Here is a 20,437-nt window from a genome sequence, read left to right on the forward strand (position 1 = left end):
CATTTAAATGTGCCTCTCTTCTCTCTATAGGCTCTTGATAGGATGGGGGTGTGAGATTTAATCTTCTGTCTTCCCGTGAGTCTAAAAAATCCTGTGATTTAGGTTGACTTTTATTATTATGGCTAGATCTTTCCACTGAGTCTCTTCTTTGCAAATCTCTTTTATTTGGATTATTGTCCCTAGGTCTTGCTCCCTGATTAGCAAAGTCACCCTCTGTTTGGTGGCTTAAAATACGGAACCTGTTATTATAAGAGTTGTAGTTATCCCTTCTAGAATCTTGTTGTGTGGATCTATTCTCTGTCTAAATGTATAAATACATGATTTTAAATGTAGCATTTTGTGTTGAAATAACACTGTCTAATGTTGTTGCATTGATACTTCGACTTTTTATATTTTTATAGCTTATTCAGAAAGGACTTTTTGTTTATTAGTAACGTGCAAGACTTACCTAAACATCACTGATGAGTCACAACCAATGATATGACTCCTTTGAGAGGCACGCCTTACCGGGACTGTTTAAAAGACCTAAGTGACGTCACTCCAAACATCCTCTTGAGAAAGTCAGGTCGTAGCCTGAGGAAACGCGTCGAGGCGGCACAAAAGGAACTTCTCCCAGCTTCCCTGTTATCAATGCCATTTGGAGTATCCCTCGGCACAAGCTGAATTCTCACACGGCGATCCGGAAGCCGTTTTGGGGATTGTGAGCTACGAGGTGACGGACATCACACCCCTGACATTTGGTGATACAATCTGGGATTGGTTTTATTGTGCCTGTTTATTTTGTAACACTGTACGTGCGATTTACACGTTTTTTTATTGTTTGATATTAAATGATTTTACACTTAGAGTGGGTTGCGCTCTGTGTTTTATCTTAATTTAATGTTACATTGGTGCAGTTTGTCACTGCGTTCAGAGCCGGTTAAATTATGCACTAGCAAGCAATAATTTTGAATTTAATACTTATAGCTATTCCTTCCTGTCTTGCCTTGATTATACCTACTGATATACACTTATGTGGTTTATCTGCCTATTTGGTTATTAACCAGCATACCACCGTAGAATCCCTTACCGGTTGTCACAAGTATTTAATTGGCAGATATGTCAATTTGTATCTAGGTTCATACAGCACTTTGATGCACCTTATCATCCGAATATTTCCACTATTTAATATTAATTGGGCTAAGTCCCTAATATTACATTAATATTCTTATATTAAAAAGGCGGACCACTCTTATAATAATATATGAATCTGATGAGATGGTGATGCCTTATATGTTATTACAATCAGGTGCATTGTGTAGGTGTAGTGGCAGTATTACTAGTGATTAAACCAGGCTAACCGATTACTCCAAACCCCTGCTCTCCGGAGTATACAAATGGGAATGAAATAAGTACAGCACAAGCACTTTTATTTTATTTTTGTTCTTACACACCTACTTTATATTGGGCAGTACGCTTACCCCAATCTTTACCGCAAACTGTGGTATCCAAATCCAACCATACTGGGCTGGTTAACAAAAGAACTGAGAAATAGAACGCCAAAAAAATATATATCTATATCCTGGTATTATTTCCAGAGATTCACAGTGGAATATAATTAAATAGTGTTATATCACGAAGTAGGCATATTTTCTCAAGTTGTACTGCCAGTACTATTACCTCAGCCTTATATACCTGTCAGGGGAAATCATTCAATATTATAGAACTATCATATGAACCCCGTGACATTAGGTCTCAGACGCTACATTTGGGGGCGACCTAATATTGTGTAATTGCCTGATATACTCTGGTTATTTCAGACTGGGTTTTTTTTTTTTTTTAAATTCCACTGTTCCGGGCACACTAACAGTAAAAATGTATCCCTCTCTCTCATATATATGAGTAATAGGTGTATGTCCCCCAGCGTTACCCTATCACTTTAGATTTTTTGACCAGTGCAATTAATCGAGCAGTGTATTTGACAGTGTCAATCCCAAACATTGGGTCATACGATAAACCATACTTACCCCTCATTTGGCTACAGTTACCACACTATACAGAAGTATTGAAGAATAGACCTTTGTGTTTTTATGTCACCATTTGTATTTTTATTTTGTAGAACCAAAAAAAGTTAAGTTTTAACCCCTTCGCTCCAGATGTTTACCATGTTGCAATCTCCACACTGATGATTTTGCCTTCTCATGCTAAATGTTGTTGAGTGCCATATAAGTACACACTTCCCAGTAGCCCACTGGTTTTTGTGCCAAGTCTCTTTACAGCACTAGTCTCACAAATTATCTAGTCACAGTCCTATTATCAAACTATACAAATAGGACTTTTATACTGATGTGTTTTGGCAACAACATATGTAGTGCCATTGTTGTTTCTCTTTCCTCTTTGTATATACATACATACATACACACACACACACGCCAGTAACCATGAAGCAGTAATGCCAGTTTGAACCTGCTAATGTGCTAATCATGGAGCTAAAATGAAAACAATAACAAGTCACATTTATTTATTTTTTTACTTCCATATGTATGTATGTATAAAGCACAATATTTTAACACATTACCTACATTATGGCAATTTACTCCCGTGTCACTAGGTAACAGAGTACGATAGTTTACTGCATAGTGCTCAAACTATGTTCCCTGCATCAATTTGCAAGTCAGTAGTACATGACAGGTGTCTCTAACACCACATTACATGACAATTGCACATGTGATATTACAGAGCTTGTATTGTGTTATATTCACATTTTAATGCAAATTTAGTGCCTGCTCTTCTTTAGTAGATTGTTCTTTTAATCACTGATAACCTTGAAATACAGCTTTTTCCAGTGCATCTTCCTTATTCATGTACTGTACATGAGATGGATAGTTTATGCAGTTATAACGACCACAGGTTCTGACATATTCAAGGAAGTCTGGGATTCCAGGATAGACAACATTATCAGCCAATAACACTGACCCTTTTCTGAGTAAGTGGCACTCCTGCAGAAAAGATACAGAAAATAAACATTATGTCAAACTGCATATATCAGACATGTATATGATGCTTTCACATGCTAAAGTTTGAATGTTATCTGGATTGGCTCTTGAAATATTTAGACTGGAAAAATAAGCAAAGCTACATATTAATTCTGAAGTTAAGATATTCTAATATGAAAAATGTCCATTATATAGATTCTGCTACACTTTGTTTCACAACAGAAATTACTTTTGAAGCCCCTGGTGAACTCATGTCAATGCCAAATGCTTCTGGTACCCATAGAGTTGTTTGCTGGATAGGGGTCTGGACCCTACACAACATTCCCTGGTAATATTTGTCTTGACTCCATCTAAAACCAAGCAAACTTCCTGGATTGTAAAATCAACAGAAAGAGAAGCAATCTGTCAGGGACAAACAGCTCAGCGGCTTATTCTATGGCTCGGTTACCACCTGTGAGTAGCTTATTTTAGCCCAATCGTGCTTTTCACAGAGGACAACTTTCTGGAAGTATATCAGTCTTTTGGGCTCATCAGTGAGGTGCAGCCATATCCGTCTAAGCACATTGGACAAGGAGTGCTCATCTGATTTCCCCCCATCACCCTTAGGGAGACTATCCCCAGGATAATAATACAAAAACATACAGAAAGAGGAGCAAAGAACACCTTAGTGGCTTGTTCTATGGCCCGGTTACCCGGTTTAGAAATTTCAAGTTTTGGCTGCTATGTCAAGAGATTTAAAAAAAAGAAAAGAAAAAAAAAAAAGTTTGAAATATTACTATTTTGTAAAATGTATATATACTTTCAGTACACCATTCCACAATGCTGTTTTACAATTTATACTCTAAACCAGGTGTTGATAACATTGATCAGGATCTAGTAGATCTCTAAGCGTTGAACAGTAGATCACAAGAGTGATGTGTAATTTGGACACAAATATATTCTGCACATTATAGGGGGCTTAATTAAAAAATGGTGATTTAACAAAAGAATATTAGTCTGTATGTTAAACAATTTGACATGAAAGATCAGATTTTTTAAATGCTTACTACTTACATGCATAAGTAGGCAAACCACTAAAAAGTACACTCTGTCATCTACAGTTTGTTAGCTGCATATTTCTTTTTCTTTCTTTCAATAAGATAAATAAGTAGGTGCATTGTACAAGTGACATTGGCATTGTACCTCTAATAGTTTTGTATCTATGATGTATCTGTCCTTCCAGTGATCCAAAAATACAAAGTCTAGGGTTTCCACTGCATATTTTTGCTTTAGCTCTGGGATGATATCAGCTGTGGACCCTTCCAGTAATTGCACCTAAAAAGTCACAATAATTGTGTCAATTCTGTAAGTTGCAATTCTCAACAAGAAAAACTTATATCACAAAAATACAACTTGAAAAGGGTCAAACACGTCTTGCTTTTGTGTAAAAATTGTGCTTGTCCCACACTCCTCAAAGAGCCCAAATTCTGTAACTTTCCTGCCCCCCCAAAATAAAATGCTGAAAATCAAATAGATGGTTTATGAAATTTGCAGTATTTTGAAGAAAACATTTAGCCTTTCTAGGGTACACAGAAATGAGCACCATTTTTTTTTTCACAAAAGCAAGGTCACGAGAAAGAAAAAAGTTTTGTAGAGGGCAGCCAGAGAGGGGATAATAAACCATATAAAATCATAATAAAAGGCTCTTGCGCATCTATAATACCATTTTATAAATGAAGCTACTATTAAAAGAAAAATGGGGATTCAGGATCTACTTTCAGTTTAACGGGACAGTCTACACCTTAGTCATCCTAAAGTCTTACTTTGGTTTAAACTGCAAATATCCTCCTGCACTCTTTCTATATTGTGCAGCAGTAACAGTAAAAAAGTTATTTTAAAATTATTATTATTTCTGGCAACTTGGAAATGACTGCCAAGCTTAGCCCACTGATGACATCACGATCTGGGCTGCCTCTATGCACTCTGCTAAATAGCATTTACAGTCTGTCAAATTTAACTAGTGAGGCTTTTGCGATTGGATGCCATATGCAGCCCAGATTGTGATGTCATCAGTGGGCTGAGCTTGGCAGCCATTTCAAAGTGGCTAGAAACAATAGTCATTTTTAAATAACGTTCTTACTGCTGCGTGTAATAGAAATGGTGCAGGAGGATATTTGCAGTTTCATCTAAGGTAAGACTTTAAGATGACTAAGGTGTAGACTGTCCCTTTAAATAAGCTTTACCATCACTAATTTTTTTCACATATTTTTCGCTTCTATTAGACAGCTTAACCTTTTAATGTAAACCATCAATTATCTATGTAATTATTTTAGATAATACCTGTGTCCTATTAACTACCTGGCTTCCAGAAAGAACTGTAATACATTGCTACACAGTGTTTCTCTCTGGTAACCTAGAGGTTACAGAATCTTATCAGATAAAAAAAAAACATTTTTTTTCAAAAATACACGACTTTTACATTCCAGTGCGGATGCACAGCCTCTCTGCTCCAGTAAGGAACTCCTAATACACTTTCACTGGTTAGAAGCAATCTTTGGAAAATGAGCACAACATACTGATTTAAATTGACATTTGAAAACTTTGAGCAACTTTCTATAGTTTGCATTTCATTCATCCACTTGTTTTGCACAGAAAAATAAATAAATAGTTTTACCTTGTCAAACACTCCGGCAAATTCAATCATCTGCTTGGCCACAGTAGCATGAGCTGGATTCATCTCTATAGTGAAGAGACGAACTCCAGGCTTTAATAACCGAGCTATCCGAATAGCAGAGTATCCACAGTATGTGCCCAGCTCTAAAAGCACCAGTGGGTCAGTATCTTGCACCACTTTATCCAGAATCAGACCTGAAAGTAAAGGAGTACAGATGAATGAACAGTTTCGCTATTAAGATTTACATTTTTATACATTCCTTTTCAAGGAACAGTAAATGTTAAAAAAAAAAACTTTTTTTTTTTTTTTTATCAATGCAACCCATAGATGTTAGGATTGTATTAAAATCTAGTAACTGTACCACGTGTGACCTGTGATAGTCAAAGGCTGTTCCATGGGCCCATAGAAACTAAGCAGAATAGGTTACCACTGCCCTACATTAGCGTCTGACAGTCTCTTAAATGATTGGCCACATATAGCCTCAGCTATATTTTTGAAAGACTCATAAAACCTTGGTGAATCAATTTGATGGTAAACATCTACTAATATGGAGAATGTAATCGCACTCATTCTCACCATCTAGAAGGACATTTCAACACAAAAATAACGTGACATAAAATTAGATAATGACAATTGGCTAGAGCATGTAGCTTTTTCATTAGTGAGTCTAGATAACTATGGTGACAAGTTAACAGATTTTGTTGCTAACACACTAACTGTGCTCAAAGTAAACCTTTAACATAGGGGGTTAGCGCGCGTATTACAAGTTGAAAGTAAAAAGTTTGCACGCAAGCAAAACCAGATGCAAGCTAACTTAATGACTTTGGAGCAATATAAAAAACAAAAGGTGCCTCCTAGTGCAATATGTTTCCACAGTGTGAATACAATATAGATGTGAAACAATTATACTCACAAGCGGAGCAGAACCAAAATGTGCTTATTCAAGCCTGCTGGAATTTGTCAGCTCAGACCAGGCAACATTTTCCAATCTTCTATTTTAAAATTTTGGTGAGCCTGTGCGAATTGTAGCCTCAGTTTCCTGTTCTTAGCTGACAGGAGTCGCACCCGGTGTGGTCTTCTGCTGCTGTAGCCCATCTGCTTCAAGGTTCAACGTGTTGTGTGTTCAGAGATGGTATTCTGCATACCTTGGTTGTAACGAGTGGTTATTTGAGTTACTGTTGCCTTTCTATCATTTTAAACCAGTCTGCCCATTCTCCTCTGACCTCAACAAGGCATTTTCATCCACACAACTGCTGCTCACTGGATATTTTCTCTTTTTCTGAGCATTCTCTGTAAACCCTAGAGATGGTTGTGTGAAAATCCCAGTAGATGAGCAGTTTTTTTTTTAAATACTCAGACCTGCCTGTCTGGCAGCAACAACCATGCTACGTTCAAAATCTCTTAAATCCCTTTTCCTTATTCTGATGCGCAGTTTGAACTTCAGCAAGTCGTCTTTACCACGTCTAGATGCCTAAATGCATTGAGTTGCTGCCATGTGATTGACCGATTAGCAATTCGGGTTACCAAGCAAATGAACAGGTGTACTTAATAAAGTGGCCGGGAAGTATATATATATATATATATATATATATATATATATATATATATATATATATATATATATATATATATATATATATATATATATATATATATATATATATATATATATATATATATATATATATATATATATATATATATATATATATATATATATATATATATATATATATATATATATATATATATATATATATATATATATATATATATATATATATATATATATATATATATATATATATATATATATATATATATATATATATATATATATATATATATATATATATATATATATATATATATATATATATATATATATATATATAATAAAGTGGCCGGGAAGTGAGATATAGATAGATATATAGATAGAGATATATATATTTTGATATCTTCCTGGAAACGCTACATAAATATACTTTAAGGCCTTAAAGATTTGTAATAATGATTTTCTGTTTTCTAGCAAAAAAGAGTAATATAACAGCCAAGTGCAAACGCTTTTGGACTAGAATAACACCTTTTTTTTTTTTAAATAGCATATTCATTATTTGTATGAGGCAATCTGGCCTTGCTACTGGAGTAGACAAGGCTAGCTGTATAAAATACTACTTAAATATATATATCAAAATCTATGTGAATATATTTCATAATTTTTGTATATGCCAGAAAGGTATGCCATGGACAGTTGGTCTCACAATCCAGTGAGCATTTAGTGTTATATGGTTAGCTGCAAGACAGCAAGGTGCCTTGAAATAACCGTCTCCCTACCCCCAAAGCGACATCCTAGTTAGCTGGAGGAGGGACTGAACCAAATCAGTGTGTATACACAAAAATAAAAAAAGTTTAATGCACCAAAATTGATTTATTTATGCATTTTTCACAAAATAAAAACAATTCTTTTTAAATACCCTCTTTTATAAGAAACAAACAAAAGGTCTACATCTCTTTAAGAACCAAACTTTAAGCTCAGATACAATTCAGTTAAATAGTTTTGTTCAATGATTATTCTTATTAATGACTTTAGTCCCCAGTAAGCTGATGTGTAATATCCAGGGGTCAAGTGCTACAAAAAAAAAAAAAAAACCAACAAATGTGGGAACTCACCAAGACTATGCCTCCCCCCATCCACAATTAATATTGTTTTATATACACAAACACTGTATTTATATGTATATAATCTATACACTCTGATTAATGAAAACAAATTAAAACCAATAAAGGGCTGAATGGTTGACTTTGGGCCTGAGGATGGACACCCATGGTTACATAAAAACCAAAAACAAAATGTATTCCAGCCACCAAAAATTCTTTAAAAGAACCTTTATTTCACATAGGGTCCTCAGCAATAGACATACAATGTTTCAAGCCTCAGCAGGCTCTTAGTCATGTATAATTCCCTGCCCCATTTGGAAAAGAAGAAGAGAGACTGAGTGTGCTGTTTTCCTATCTCCTTGGTAAATACACCCATGGTTACATGGCAGGGGTGAAATTATTATTTGTAATTTAGGATTCAACTGATACTGAAAAGCCAGACACACTTTTTAGAACACATAAAGGGGCACTTGTATAGTGATGTCGCGAACCTAAAATTTTCGGTTCGCAAACGGCGGACTCAAACTTCCGGTATTGTTCGCGAACCCGCGAACCGCCATTGAATTCAATAGGCAGGCGAACTTTAAAACCTACAAGGACTCTTTCTGGCCACAATAGTGATGGAAAAGTTGTTTCAAGGGTACTAACACCTGGACTGTGGCATGCTGGAGGGGGATCCCTGGCAAAACTCCCATGGAAAATTACATAGTTTATGCAGAGTCTGCTTTTAACCCATAATGGGCCTAAATCAACTAAGATTCCCAAATTGTTTGCAATAATGTGCTTTAAAACATCAGTTATGATGTCGTATCTATCAGGTAGTGTAAGGGTTACGGCCGCATCACAGTGACAGAGCAAACTCCAAGTGTTACGCACCGCAATCAACCGCAAACAGTCCACTTGCACAACCACGAGATAGATACATAGATAACATAGCTCAATCGATGCAATATACATATGATCGATACACTGTACATAGCTCAATAGATGCAAAATACATTCGATCGATACGAATTACATCGATCAATAGATGCAATATACATTTGATAGATACGAATGTTATTGAATCAAAGATGCAATATACATTTTATAGATACGAATGACATCAACCAAAATATGTAATATACATTTTATAGATACGAATTACATTGATCAATAGATGCAATCTACATTTGATCGATACGTTTGATAGTTCGATCGATTTGATATATAAATAAATGGATTTGAAATATATATAATTTCCCTGACAGAGTATAACAATAAGACATGTGGTCTGTGACCCGTGGTGTGTTAAGTAGTAATATTCTTAACATTTTACTACAACCTGTTACTCCCCCTATCAGATGAGGTCTATATGGCCTTCATTTGTGGAACCCGGGAGATGGAAGAAGAGGATTGTTCTGTCCTCCTACTTCAAATTTGTCAGAAACACAAGTGGCTGTCTCAAAACATCACGGACAGAAGATAGATAGATATACATAGATTGATAGTTAGATAGAATCGATAGAAGAGAAATAGATAGATTTGTTAGATATATAATTACCCTGATAAAGTCTAATAATTAAACATGCGTTCTTGGACCCCTGTAACTCCCCCTATTGGTGGAGGTCTATATGGCGGTTATGATTACCCTGACAAAGTATAACAACAAGACACGCGGTCTGGGACCCATGGTAATTTTGTTGTGTTAAGTAAAACTTTTCTTATCACTTGAATCCCTCTTACCCCCCCTTTTGTTGGAGCTCTATATGGCCTGCATGATTAGCCAGACAAAGTATAATAATAAAACATCTGGTCTTGGACCCATGGTAATTAGGTTGTGTTTAAGTAGTACTATTCTTATAACTGTAATCCCTGTTACTCCCCCTATCAAGGGACGTCTATATTGCCTGCATGATTACCCTGTAATCATGCAGTATAACAGTATAACATCAAGACACACGGTGTTGGACCCATGATAACTAGCTTGTGTTAATTAGTACTTTTCTTAGCACTTTAATCCCTTTTACCCCCCCTATCGGGGGTGGTCTATATGGTCTGCCTGATTACCCTGAAAAAAAAATAAAAAAAATAATAATAATAATAATAATAATAATAATAATAATAAATGCGGTCTGGTACCCATTTTAACTAGGTTGTGTTTTAAGTACTACCATTCTTAGCACTTTAATCTCTGTAACTCCCCCTATTTGGTGCGGTCTATACAGCCTGGATGATTACCCATACAAAATATAATAAGACATCTGCTCTTGGTCTGCGACCCATGGTAACTATGTTGTGTTAATTAGTAATGTCCTTAGCATTTTAATAGCTGTTACTCATACTCACCCTATCGGTGGAGGTCTATATGGCCTGCATGATTACCCTTACAAAATATAATAACCAAACATATGCTCTGTGACCCATGGTAAGTAGGTTGTGTTAAGTAGTACTGTTCTTTGCAGTTTAATACCTGTTACAACACCAAATGGTGGCAGGTCTATCTGGCCTTCATGATTAGCTGCACCCAAACCCAAAAAAAAGCCGAGTGGTCTTAGACTAACACCCATGGCTAACTCGGTTGTTTCAATTAGTACTATTCTTAGCACTTTCATCCCTGTTACGGGTGGTCTACATGGCCATCATGATTAGCCGAACAAAATACTACGATCCAACCTTTGCTCAGTCTTCATAGGCCCTTCATTGGCTGTATTTTGATAGTACAGTTATTATTTTTATAGCTGATACAACACCGAATGGTGGCAGCTCTATATGGCCTGCATGATTAGCCGCACCCAAAACAAAAATAAATCACAGCGGTCTTGGATTAACACCCATGGCTAACTCGGTTGTTTCAAGTAGTACTATTCTTAGCACTTTCATCGCATCATCCCCGTTACTTCCAGGACTCTCGGTGGTGGTCTACATGGCCATCATGATTAGCCTAACCAAATACTACAATCCAACCTTGGCTCAGTCTTCATAAGGCCCTTCATTGGCTGTATTTTGGTAGTACTGTTCTTATTAGTTTAATACCTGATACAACACCGAATGGTGGCAGCTCTATATGGCCTGCATGATTAGCTGCACCCAAAGCCAAAAAAAAGCCAAGCGGTCTTGCACTAACACCCATGGCCAACTCTGTTGTTTCAAGTTGTACTATTCTTAGCACTTTCATCTCATCCCTGTTACTTCCAGGACTCTCGGTGGTGGTCTACATGGCCATCATGATTACCCTCACCAAAATATAACAACAATACGTGCATGCAGGGAACCATGGTAAGGTTACTTCCTTTCGCAAAATCGAGTATAACAGTTGCAGGCAGAGGTTCTGACCCTGCATTATGGCTGCACCTCTCCCTAAAAGAGGCATGCGTTACAGAGTCTGTGGGCATGTATGCAAAGAGCTGGCCTGCCTAAAAAGAGGAGCAAGGCTGTACAGGTTGTTCTCCTTCAGCCGTTTTATACGCTGTCCCACGGCCACGACCCTCAACAACCACAACAGAATGAAACACCACATATGCCATCCTTTTGAACAACAGAGTACAGGTATGGCATTGATTTTAGTTACACGGCGATATTTATTATGAACCGTGAAATTGAAAACAAAAACATGATTGGACACCCAGTACAGTACAGGTCGTTCTCCTTCGGCCTTTTTAGAATAGTGTTCCGGACCCCCAACAAAAACAACAGCAGGAAAGAGGACATATGGCATCCTTTTGAACAATAGATGGCAGGTAAGGCATAGATTTTAGAAAGCCATAGATAATTTTTTTGCAACTGTGAAAAAAAAACCCCATTGATTGGACACCCAGCACACTTCTTTATCCTTAGGCCTTTTTATAAGAGGCTCCCGGAGCCTCAACAGAAACAACAGCATGAAAGAGGACATATGGCATCCTTGTGAACAATTGATTACAGTTAAGGCATTGATTTTAGAATCCCAGAGATCATTTATATGACCTGGGAAATAGAAAAAAACATTTATTGGACACCCAGTACACTTCTTTATCCTTAGGCCTTTTTATAAGAGGCTCCCGGAGCCTCAACAGAAAACAACATTATGAAAGAGGACATATGGCATCCTTTTGAATAATAGATTACAGGAAAGGCATTGATTTTAGAAACCCAGAGATCATTAGTTGCAACCGGGAAATAGAAAAAAAACATTGATTAGACACCCAGTACACTTATTTATCCTTAGGCCTTTTTAATAAGAGGGTCCCGGAGCCTCAACCGAAACAGCATGAAAGAGGACATATGGCATCCTTGTGAATAATAGATTACAGGAAAGGCATTGATTTTAGAAACACAGAGATAATTAGTTGCAACCGGGAAATCTAAAAGAACATTGATTAGACACCCAGTACACTTATTTATCCTTAGGCCTTTTTAGCAGAGGCTCCAGGACCCTCAACAAAACCAGCAGCAAGAAAAAGGACATATGGCATCCTTTTGAAAATTAGATTACAGGAAAGGCATTGATTTTAGAAACCCAGAGATAATTTGTTGCAACCGGGAATTTGAATCAAACAAATGATTCGATGGACACCCAGTACACTTCTTTCTCCTTAGGCATTTTTATAAGAGGGTCCAGGACCCTCCAAAAAAAACACCAGCAGGAAAGAAGACGTATGGCATCCTTTTGAACAATAGAGTACAGGTACAGCATTGATTTTACAAACCCAGAGATAATTTTGGGCAAATGTGAAATAGAAAAAAAAATTGAGTGGACACCCAGTACACCCCTTTCTCCTTAGGCCTTTTTATAAGAGGGTCAAGGACCCTCAAACAAAATACCAGCAGGAAAGAGAACATATGGCATCCTTTTGAACAATAGAGTACTGGTACTGCATTGATTTTAGAAACCCACAGATAATTGTTTGGAAAAGTGAAATAGCCCCAAAAACCATGCTTGGACTCCCACTCCAGGTCATTCTCCTGCAGCCTTTTTATAAGAGGGTCCAGCACCCTCAACAGAAACAACTGCAGGAAACACCACCATATATGCCATCCTTTTGCACAAGCGAGTACAGGTATGGCATTCATTTTAGAAACCCAGAGATAATTGAGAGGAACCAGGAACATTTTTCAAAAAATTTGCTGGGGCACCCATTACAGGTCGTTCTCCTTCAGCCTTTTTTTTTTTTTAAATATCTTTTTATTGTTGTCCGGCAAGGCAATACACACATTCCAATTATTACAGTTTGTGCGGTCATCATGTCAGGTGATACAATTTACAGTGCAGCTCAGAAATTATACACAGGATAACACAAAGTAATGTCAAATTGTTGAGTGCAAAGTATTTTCTTCTTTTGTCCACACTTTGTTTCTATCTTACTTGATATCTTTCTGGTCTGTGTGACTACACTTCCCCAACAATCTTTTTCCATTATCTTTATCACAATTAAGACTAAACCTATATTTAACCAAATCTAACTAACAACATTAATAAACCTATAAATCCAGTGTTGTTACTCTTGAGGCCCAGCGGTGGTAAAAATACTCCTTCAGCCTTTTTATACCATGGGCCACGACCCGCAACAGGCACAACAGCATGAAACACCACATATGCCACCCTTTTGCACAACAGAGTACAGGTATGGCATAGATGGAACACGGAGATAATTTAGAGTAACCAAGAGACGGATAAAGATGCTTGGTCGGTCCTCCTCCAAATTTGTGGCATTTTGCGTTCAATTTAATGGTCCACCAGATATGAGTGGTGTGCTAAGTTGTACTATTCATAACAGTTTAATCACTAGTGTTATGTGCCTTATTTTTTTTATTTGAGTTTTGTACCCACAGAGCTGCAGCAGAGGACAGAAAAATTAGGAATGTACAAATGACTGAAAAATTTGGGTATTGTTGTAGCAACTGCTGTAGCAGCGGCCAGAAAAATTGATGTTTGTAAAACATTTATAAAGTGCCCTAAAAGCTTGTGGCTTGAACACTAGTTGTTGACGGATAAGTCAAGCAAGTCCTCCGGCTTTATAACAAAAAAAAAAAAAAAAAAAGGCCAGCCTGTGTACCAGTCGTAGCCCAAGCCAGCTCATCTCATCATCAGGCCTTTTTTATTCAAATGTAACGCCCAATGTCAGTCCCTTCGGGATCCAGCCCTCATTCATTTTTATAAAAGTGAGATAGTCTAGGCTTTTTTGACCTAGGCGACTTCTCTTCTCAGTGACAAAACCTCCTGCTGCACTGAAAGTCCTTTTGGACAGGACACTTGAAGCGGGGCAGGACAGAAGTTCCATTTGCAAATTGGGATAGCTCAGGCCACAAGTCCAGCCTGCACACCCAGTAGTCAAGGGGTCCATCGCTCCTGAGAGTGTCGAGATCCGCAGTTAAAGCTAGGTAGTCTGCTACCTGTCAGTTGAGTCTTTCTCTAAGGCTGGATCCCGAAAGGCTCTGATGGTGCATGGAAGTTAAAAAGGTACGCATGTCCTCCATCAAAAAGACGTCAGGAAAGCGTCCTGTCCTTGCCGCCGTGGGAGGAGGAGGAGGATTAATTTCATCTCTTCCCCTGTTACATTCCCGTGGTGCTGTGACATCACCCTTATACGCTGTGTAAAGCATAGTTTTTAATTTATTATGAAAATGCTCCATCCTTTCTGACTTGCGGGAATTTGGTAACATTTCAGGCACTTTATGCTTATACCGGGGGTCGAGGAGCGTGGACACCCAGTACAGGTCGTTCTCCAGCTTTTTTATACGAGGGTCCCTCAACAGGCACGACAGCATGAAAGAACCCATTTGAACAAGGTTGGATGCTGAGCTAATCATGTCGCGTTCCTCCTCCTCACTGATGGTATCTTCTTCCCCCCAGCCACGTACAACACCACGGGTACCAGAGAGGTGACAACAACGAGCACCCTGGGATGCCTGTTGTGCTCGGTCTTCCTCCTCCTCCTCAAAGCCACATTCCTCCTCTGACTCCTCTTCCTCACAATCCTCTTCCTGCGTTGCCGCAGGTCCAGCAAGCGATGCTGATTCGGCTGTTTGTGGGGGTGATGGACACCACAACTCTTCCTCTTCACGCTCATCTACTGCCTGATCCAGCACTCTTCGCAGGGCACGCTCCAGGAAGAAAACAAATGGTATGATGTCGCTGATGGTGCCTTCGGTGCGACTGACAAGGTTTGTCACCTCCTCAAAAGGACGCATGAGCCTACAGGCATTGCGCATGAGCGTCCAGTAATTTGGAAAAAATATCCCCAGCTCCCCAGAGGCTGGCCTAGCACCCCGGTCATACAAATACTCATTAACAGCTTTTTCTTGTTGTAGCAGGCGGTCAAACATTAGGAGTGTTGAATTCCACCGTGTCGGGCTGTCGCAAATCAAGCGCCTCACTGTCAGGTTGTTTCGACGCTGGATATCAGACAAGTGCGCCATGGCCGTGTAGGAACGCCTGAAATGGCCACACACCTTCCTGGCCTGCTTCAGGACGTCCTGTAAGCCTGGGTACTTATGGACAAATCGTTGTAAAATTAGATTACACACATGTGCCATGCACGGCACATGTGTCAACTTGCCCAATTTCAATGCCGCCACCAAATTACTTCCATTGTCAGAAACAACTTTGCCAATCTCCAGTTGGTGCGGAGTCAGCCACTGATCCACCTGTGCGTTCAGGAGTGCTGGTGCGGTATGGCTCTCCGCTTTCAGGCAAGTCAACCCCAAGACGGCGTGACACTGCCGTACCCGGGATGTAGCATAGTACCTGGGGAGCTGGGGGGGTGCCATAGATGTGGAGCAAGACGCAGAAGTTGAAGAGGACTCAGCCGAGGAAGAGGTTATGGAAGAGGATGGAGTAGGAGGAGTAGAGGAGGTAGCAGCAGGCCTGCCTGCAAGTCGTGGCGGTGTCACCAACTCTTCTGCAGAGCCACGCATTCCATGCTTGTCAGAAGTCAGCAGGTTTACCCAATGTGCAGTGTAGGTGATATACCTGCCCTGACCATGCTTTGCAGACCAGCTATCCGTGGTCATATGGATTCTTGCCCCAACGCTGTGTGCCAGACATGCCATAACTTCCTTTCTCACAACAGAGTACAGGTTTGGGATTGCCTTTTGTGAAAAGAAATTTCTGCCAGGTACCTTCCACTGCGGTGTCCCAATAGATACAAATTTTTTGAAAGCATCAGACTCCACCAGCTTGTATGGTAAAAGCTGGCGGGCTAAGAGTTCAGACAAGCCAGCTGTCAGACGCCGGGCAAGGGGGTGACTTTGAGAAATTGGCTTCTTAAGCTCAAACATGTCCTTGACAGACACCTGACTGTGGGCAGATGACCAGGAACTGCTACGTAAGAGAGACTGAGTGGAGGATGGTTGAGAGGAGGCAAGGAGGACAGCACTGGTTGACGTGGCTGAAGATGCTGGAGCAGGAGGAGGAGGGCAGCTTTCACTTTGTGTGCTGCTTCTACTCATGTGTTCTTCCCATCGGCCTTTGTGATGGGAGACCATGTGCCTTCGCAAAGCAGTTGTACCTAGGTGGGTGTTGGACTTCCCACGACTCAGTTTCTTTTGGCACAGGTTGCAAATGGCATCGCTGTTGTCAGAGGCAGACACACACAAAAAATGCCACACTGCTGAGCTCTGCGATGACGGCATTCTGGTGGTGGCAACAGCATGCGTTGATGGGCGTCGGCGGGCTGTCTGGCTGACCCCTGGTGACGATGCATGCTGTCTGACTGTGCCACTAGCTCCTTGAGACGACCTCCCCATGCTTCCAAATCGTCTCCTCCTCCTCCTCTCTGTCTCCCCATCTGAACTTTCCCCCTCTTCTTCTCTTCTAGCAGGCACCCACGTGACATCCACCGACACATCATCATCAACCGCTTCACTTGTATCTGAAACATCAAGAAAGGAAGCAGCAGCGGGTACAACATCATCATCATCACACAGTACCTCCATGTCGGTAATGCTGCCTGACTGAGACTGATCACTATTATCTACATCCTCTGTCAATGATGGTTGCGCATCACTCATTTCTTCCAAATGATGTGTCAATAACTCCTGTGACAAATCAAGTGAAGCGGCTGTGGTGCTTGTGTTGGTGGTGGCGACAGGCGGGGGAGTGGCACTGGTCACTTGAGACCTGCCCAAAGCACAGCTGGACTTAGATGGTGCGTCAAGGTTAGGAGGACTAGCAGCGGAAGCTGAAGAAGATTGGGTGTCCTGTGTTAGCCATTCAACTAGGTCCTCCTCAGAAGTTTTCGCGTCCCCCCCCCTGGCACCCGGCGTCTGAACAATGTGCATATTTGTAGGGTCTAAAGGAATCACAGCACCACGACCATGATCACAGAACCTGTGGGGTGGCCTGCCTCTGCCTGTCATTTTTTTTTAAAATGGACACTAACAATACTATTACACCAATTGAGTGGTGGCACTTTGAAAGTGGGCACAGTATATGCTGTGAGACTGACAACAACAAAAAAGACAGATGTTTTAAAAATCGCAAATTGTTAAATTTTTTAAAATATTACAAGTACTGTGACAGCAAATATGATTGTTTGTCACTAGTTGGCAAATGGGCCTGTCTGGCACACACGCTGGGAGAAAGGAAACTGCAATTCAATGGCACTAGGAGACTGAAGAATCAGTCAAAACAGTTATGATTAACAAAAATTCCAATCCTGTTACAATAAATATGATTGGTGGCACTAATTGGCTAGTTGGGACTGGCACACAGGCAGGCAGGCAGGAGGAAAATGCAATTTAAGGGCACTAGTAGACTGCAGATTGACAGTCAAAACAGTGATGATTGACAAATTTTGCAATACTGTTAAAAGAAATATGATTGCTGGCACTAATTGGATAGTTGGGCCTGGCACACAGGCTGGCAGGCAGTAGAAAAGTGCAATTCAATGGCAACAGCAAACTGAGGATTCACAACAACTATTACCAAAAATTTAAATTTTTAATTATTAAGAATACTGTGACAACAAATATGATTGGTGTAAATATTTTGAAAGTAGGCCTGGCACACAGGCTTGGAAGGCAGTAGAAAAGTGCAATTCTATGGCACGAGCAAACTGAGGATTAAGATCAACAATTTTTTAATTTTAATTAGTAACTATACTGTGACAACAATTATGATTGGTGTAAATAGTTGGCAAGATGGCCTGGCACAAAAGGCTGGCAGGCAGGAGGTAAATGCAATTCAAGGACACTAGGAGACTGAATACTGACAGTCAAAACAGTGATGATTGACAATTTTTGCAATGCTGTTAAAAGAAATATGATTGCTGGCAATAATTGGCTAGGTGGGCCTGGTACACAGCAGGCTGCAAGGCAGGAGGAAAGTGCAATTCAATGGCACCAGCAAAATGAGGATTCAGAACAACTATTACCAAAATTTTTAATTTTTAATTATTAAGAATACTGTGACAACAAATATGATTGGTGTAAATAGTTGGCTAGACGGCCTGGCACAAAAGGCTGGCAGGCAGGAGGTAAATGCAATTCAATGGCACTAGGAGACTGAATATTTGCAGTCCAAAAAATTATGATTTTTATTTTTTTATATACTGTTACAAGAATTATGATTGGTGCCACTAATTGGCTAGTTGGGACTGGCACACAGGCTGGCAGATATGAGTCGTGGATGGTAGGTAGGGCAGCAATTTAACACAGTATGCTGTGTAAGTGACAAAAACACAGGCCTGATAGAAAATTAAGTTAGATTACACTAGCAAAATATTTTAAAATTTTAGATTTTAATATTAAAATTATGTTAAGTGCAATGCACATATGAGTGGTTGCACTGCACTGGCTGGCTGCTACGTAGGGCAGCAATTAACAACAGTATGCTGTGTAAGTCAGATAGACAGTTAGACACAGGCCTGATAGAAAATAAAATTAGATTACACTAGCATAATGATTTAAAGACTTTTTGGGGGGAATTTAAAGAAAAAGGTTAAGCACATACATATGAGTCGTGGCTGATAGCCTTGGAAGGGCAGCTATTAAAAACAGTAGGCTCTGTAAGTCAGATACACACGCCTGATAGAAAATACTATTAGATTACACTAGAAAAATGATTGAAATTTTTTTTTTTGGTGGGGGGGAATTAAAAAAAGGTGTGGCTCATAGACTAGGGAGGGCAGCAAGTAAACACAGTAGGCTCTGTATGTCAGCAAAACACACAGGCCTGATAGAAAATTATATTAGATTACACTATCAAACAAATTTAAACTTTTTTTTTTTTATATTTAAATTAAGGTGAAGAAGATATGAGTGCTGGGTGGCTGCCTGGCACAGACCAATTAACCAAAAGACTGAAAAAAAAAAAAGAGAGGTATATTAATGGTGAGTGAGCCTGACAGACACAGGCCTGATAGTAAATGTAATTAGATTACACTAGCAAAATAATTTTTTTAATTTTTTTTTTAAATTTAAAATAATGTTATAAACGGATATTAACACTGGTGGCTGGCACAGAGCAATGAACCAGAGTATATGCTGTGTGACACAGGCCTGATAGAAAATGAAAAAAAATTACACTAGCAAAATAATTAAAATTTTTGGTTAGTTAAATTTAAACTACTGTTGTTAGGGAGATATCAGTGGTGGCAGTAATCACAGCATATGCTGTGAGCCTTAAACACACAGCCTGAAAGCCAGGCAAATGCTAATAAAAAGAAACGAAAAAAAAAAAAAAACGGCACGAAATATAGCCCTAAAAAGGGCTTTTTGGGGTGCTGTGCTTGCAGCAGAGATGAGTGGAGTCCTTCTGGACTGTAGTGGACACTAAATACACTAGCCTAGCTATGTTTTTCCTATTAATGTCAGGAGCAAAAACACAACACGTCCTCTCATTAAGAAAGCAAGGTTGTTATGAGTCTAAAATGGCGGATTCCGAGTAGCTGGGAGGGTCTGTGAGGGAGTGTCTGATGTTGATTGGCTCTAATGTGTCAGATGGCTGTGACATACAGGGTCAAAGTTTCCTCAATGATGACACATAGGGGCGGATCGACACAAACGCGAACAAGCTATGTTCGCTGTGAACCGTTCGGGACATCACTACACTTGTATTTAGAGGACGTTGAATAGTGCAAAAAAAAAAAAAAAAAGAGACTTGGTAAACTTTTAGGAGATGTAACTCCCTGGCCATCAGGATGTGTAAGGCTCTGTAATGTAAAAATCGGATATCATGATTAGGTTTGTG

General features: G+C 39.3%; 1 protein-coding gene across 3 annotated transcripts in view; it reads right to left on the bottom strand.

Annotated features, from left to right (window-relative positions):
- Nucleotides 1-2,495: 2,495 nt before the first annotated feature.
- LOC128648937 (catechol O-methyltransferase-like) overlaps nucleotides 2,496-20,437 on the bottom strand; it is a 44,874-nt gene continuing 26,932 nt past the window's right edge. For all 3 annotated transcript variants that reach the window (XM_053701918.1, XM_053701917.1, XM_053701919.1), the window contains exons 3-5: nucleotides 5,629-5,822; nucleotides 4,158-4,289; nucleotides 2,496-2,978 (exon numbers count right to left, since the gene is read on the bottom strand). In XM_053701918.1, the coding sequence (XP_053557893.1) occupies nucleotides 2,793-2,978; nucleotides 4,158-4,289; nucleotides 5,629-5,822 (512 nt within the window). In that variant the 3' untranslated portion in view covers nucleotides 2,496-2,792. The remainder of the gene's footprint in view (nucleotides 2,979-4,157; nucleotides 4,290-5,628; nucleotides 5,823-20,437) is intronic.

The sequence above is a fragment of the Bombina bombina genome, chromosome 2 (genome assembly GCF_027579735.1).
Source record: "Bombina bombina isolate aBomBom1 chromosome 2, aBomBom1.pri, whole genome shotgun sequence".
Classification (NCBI taxonomy): Eukaryota; Metazoa; Chordata; class Amphibia; order Anura; family Bombinatoridae; genus Bombina; species Bombina bombina.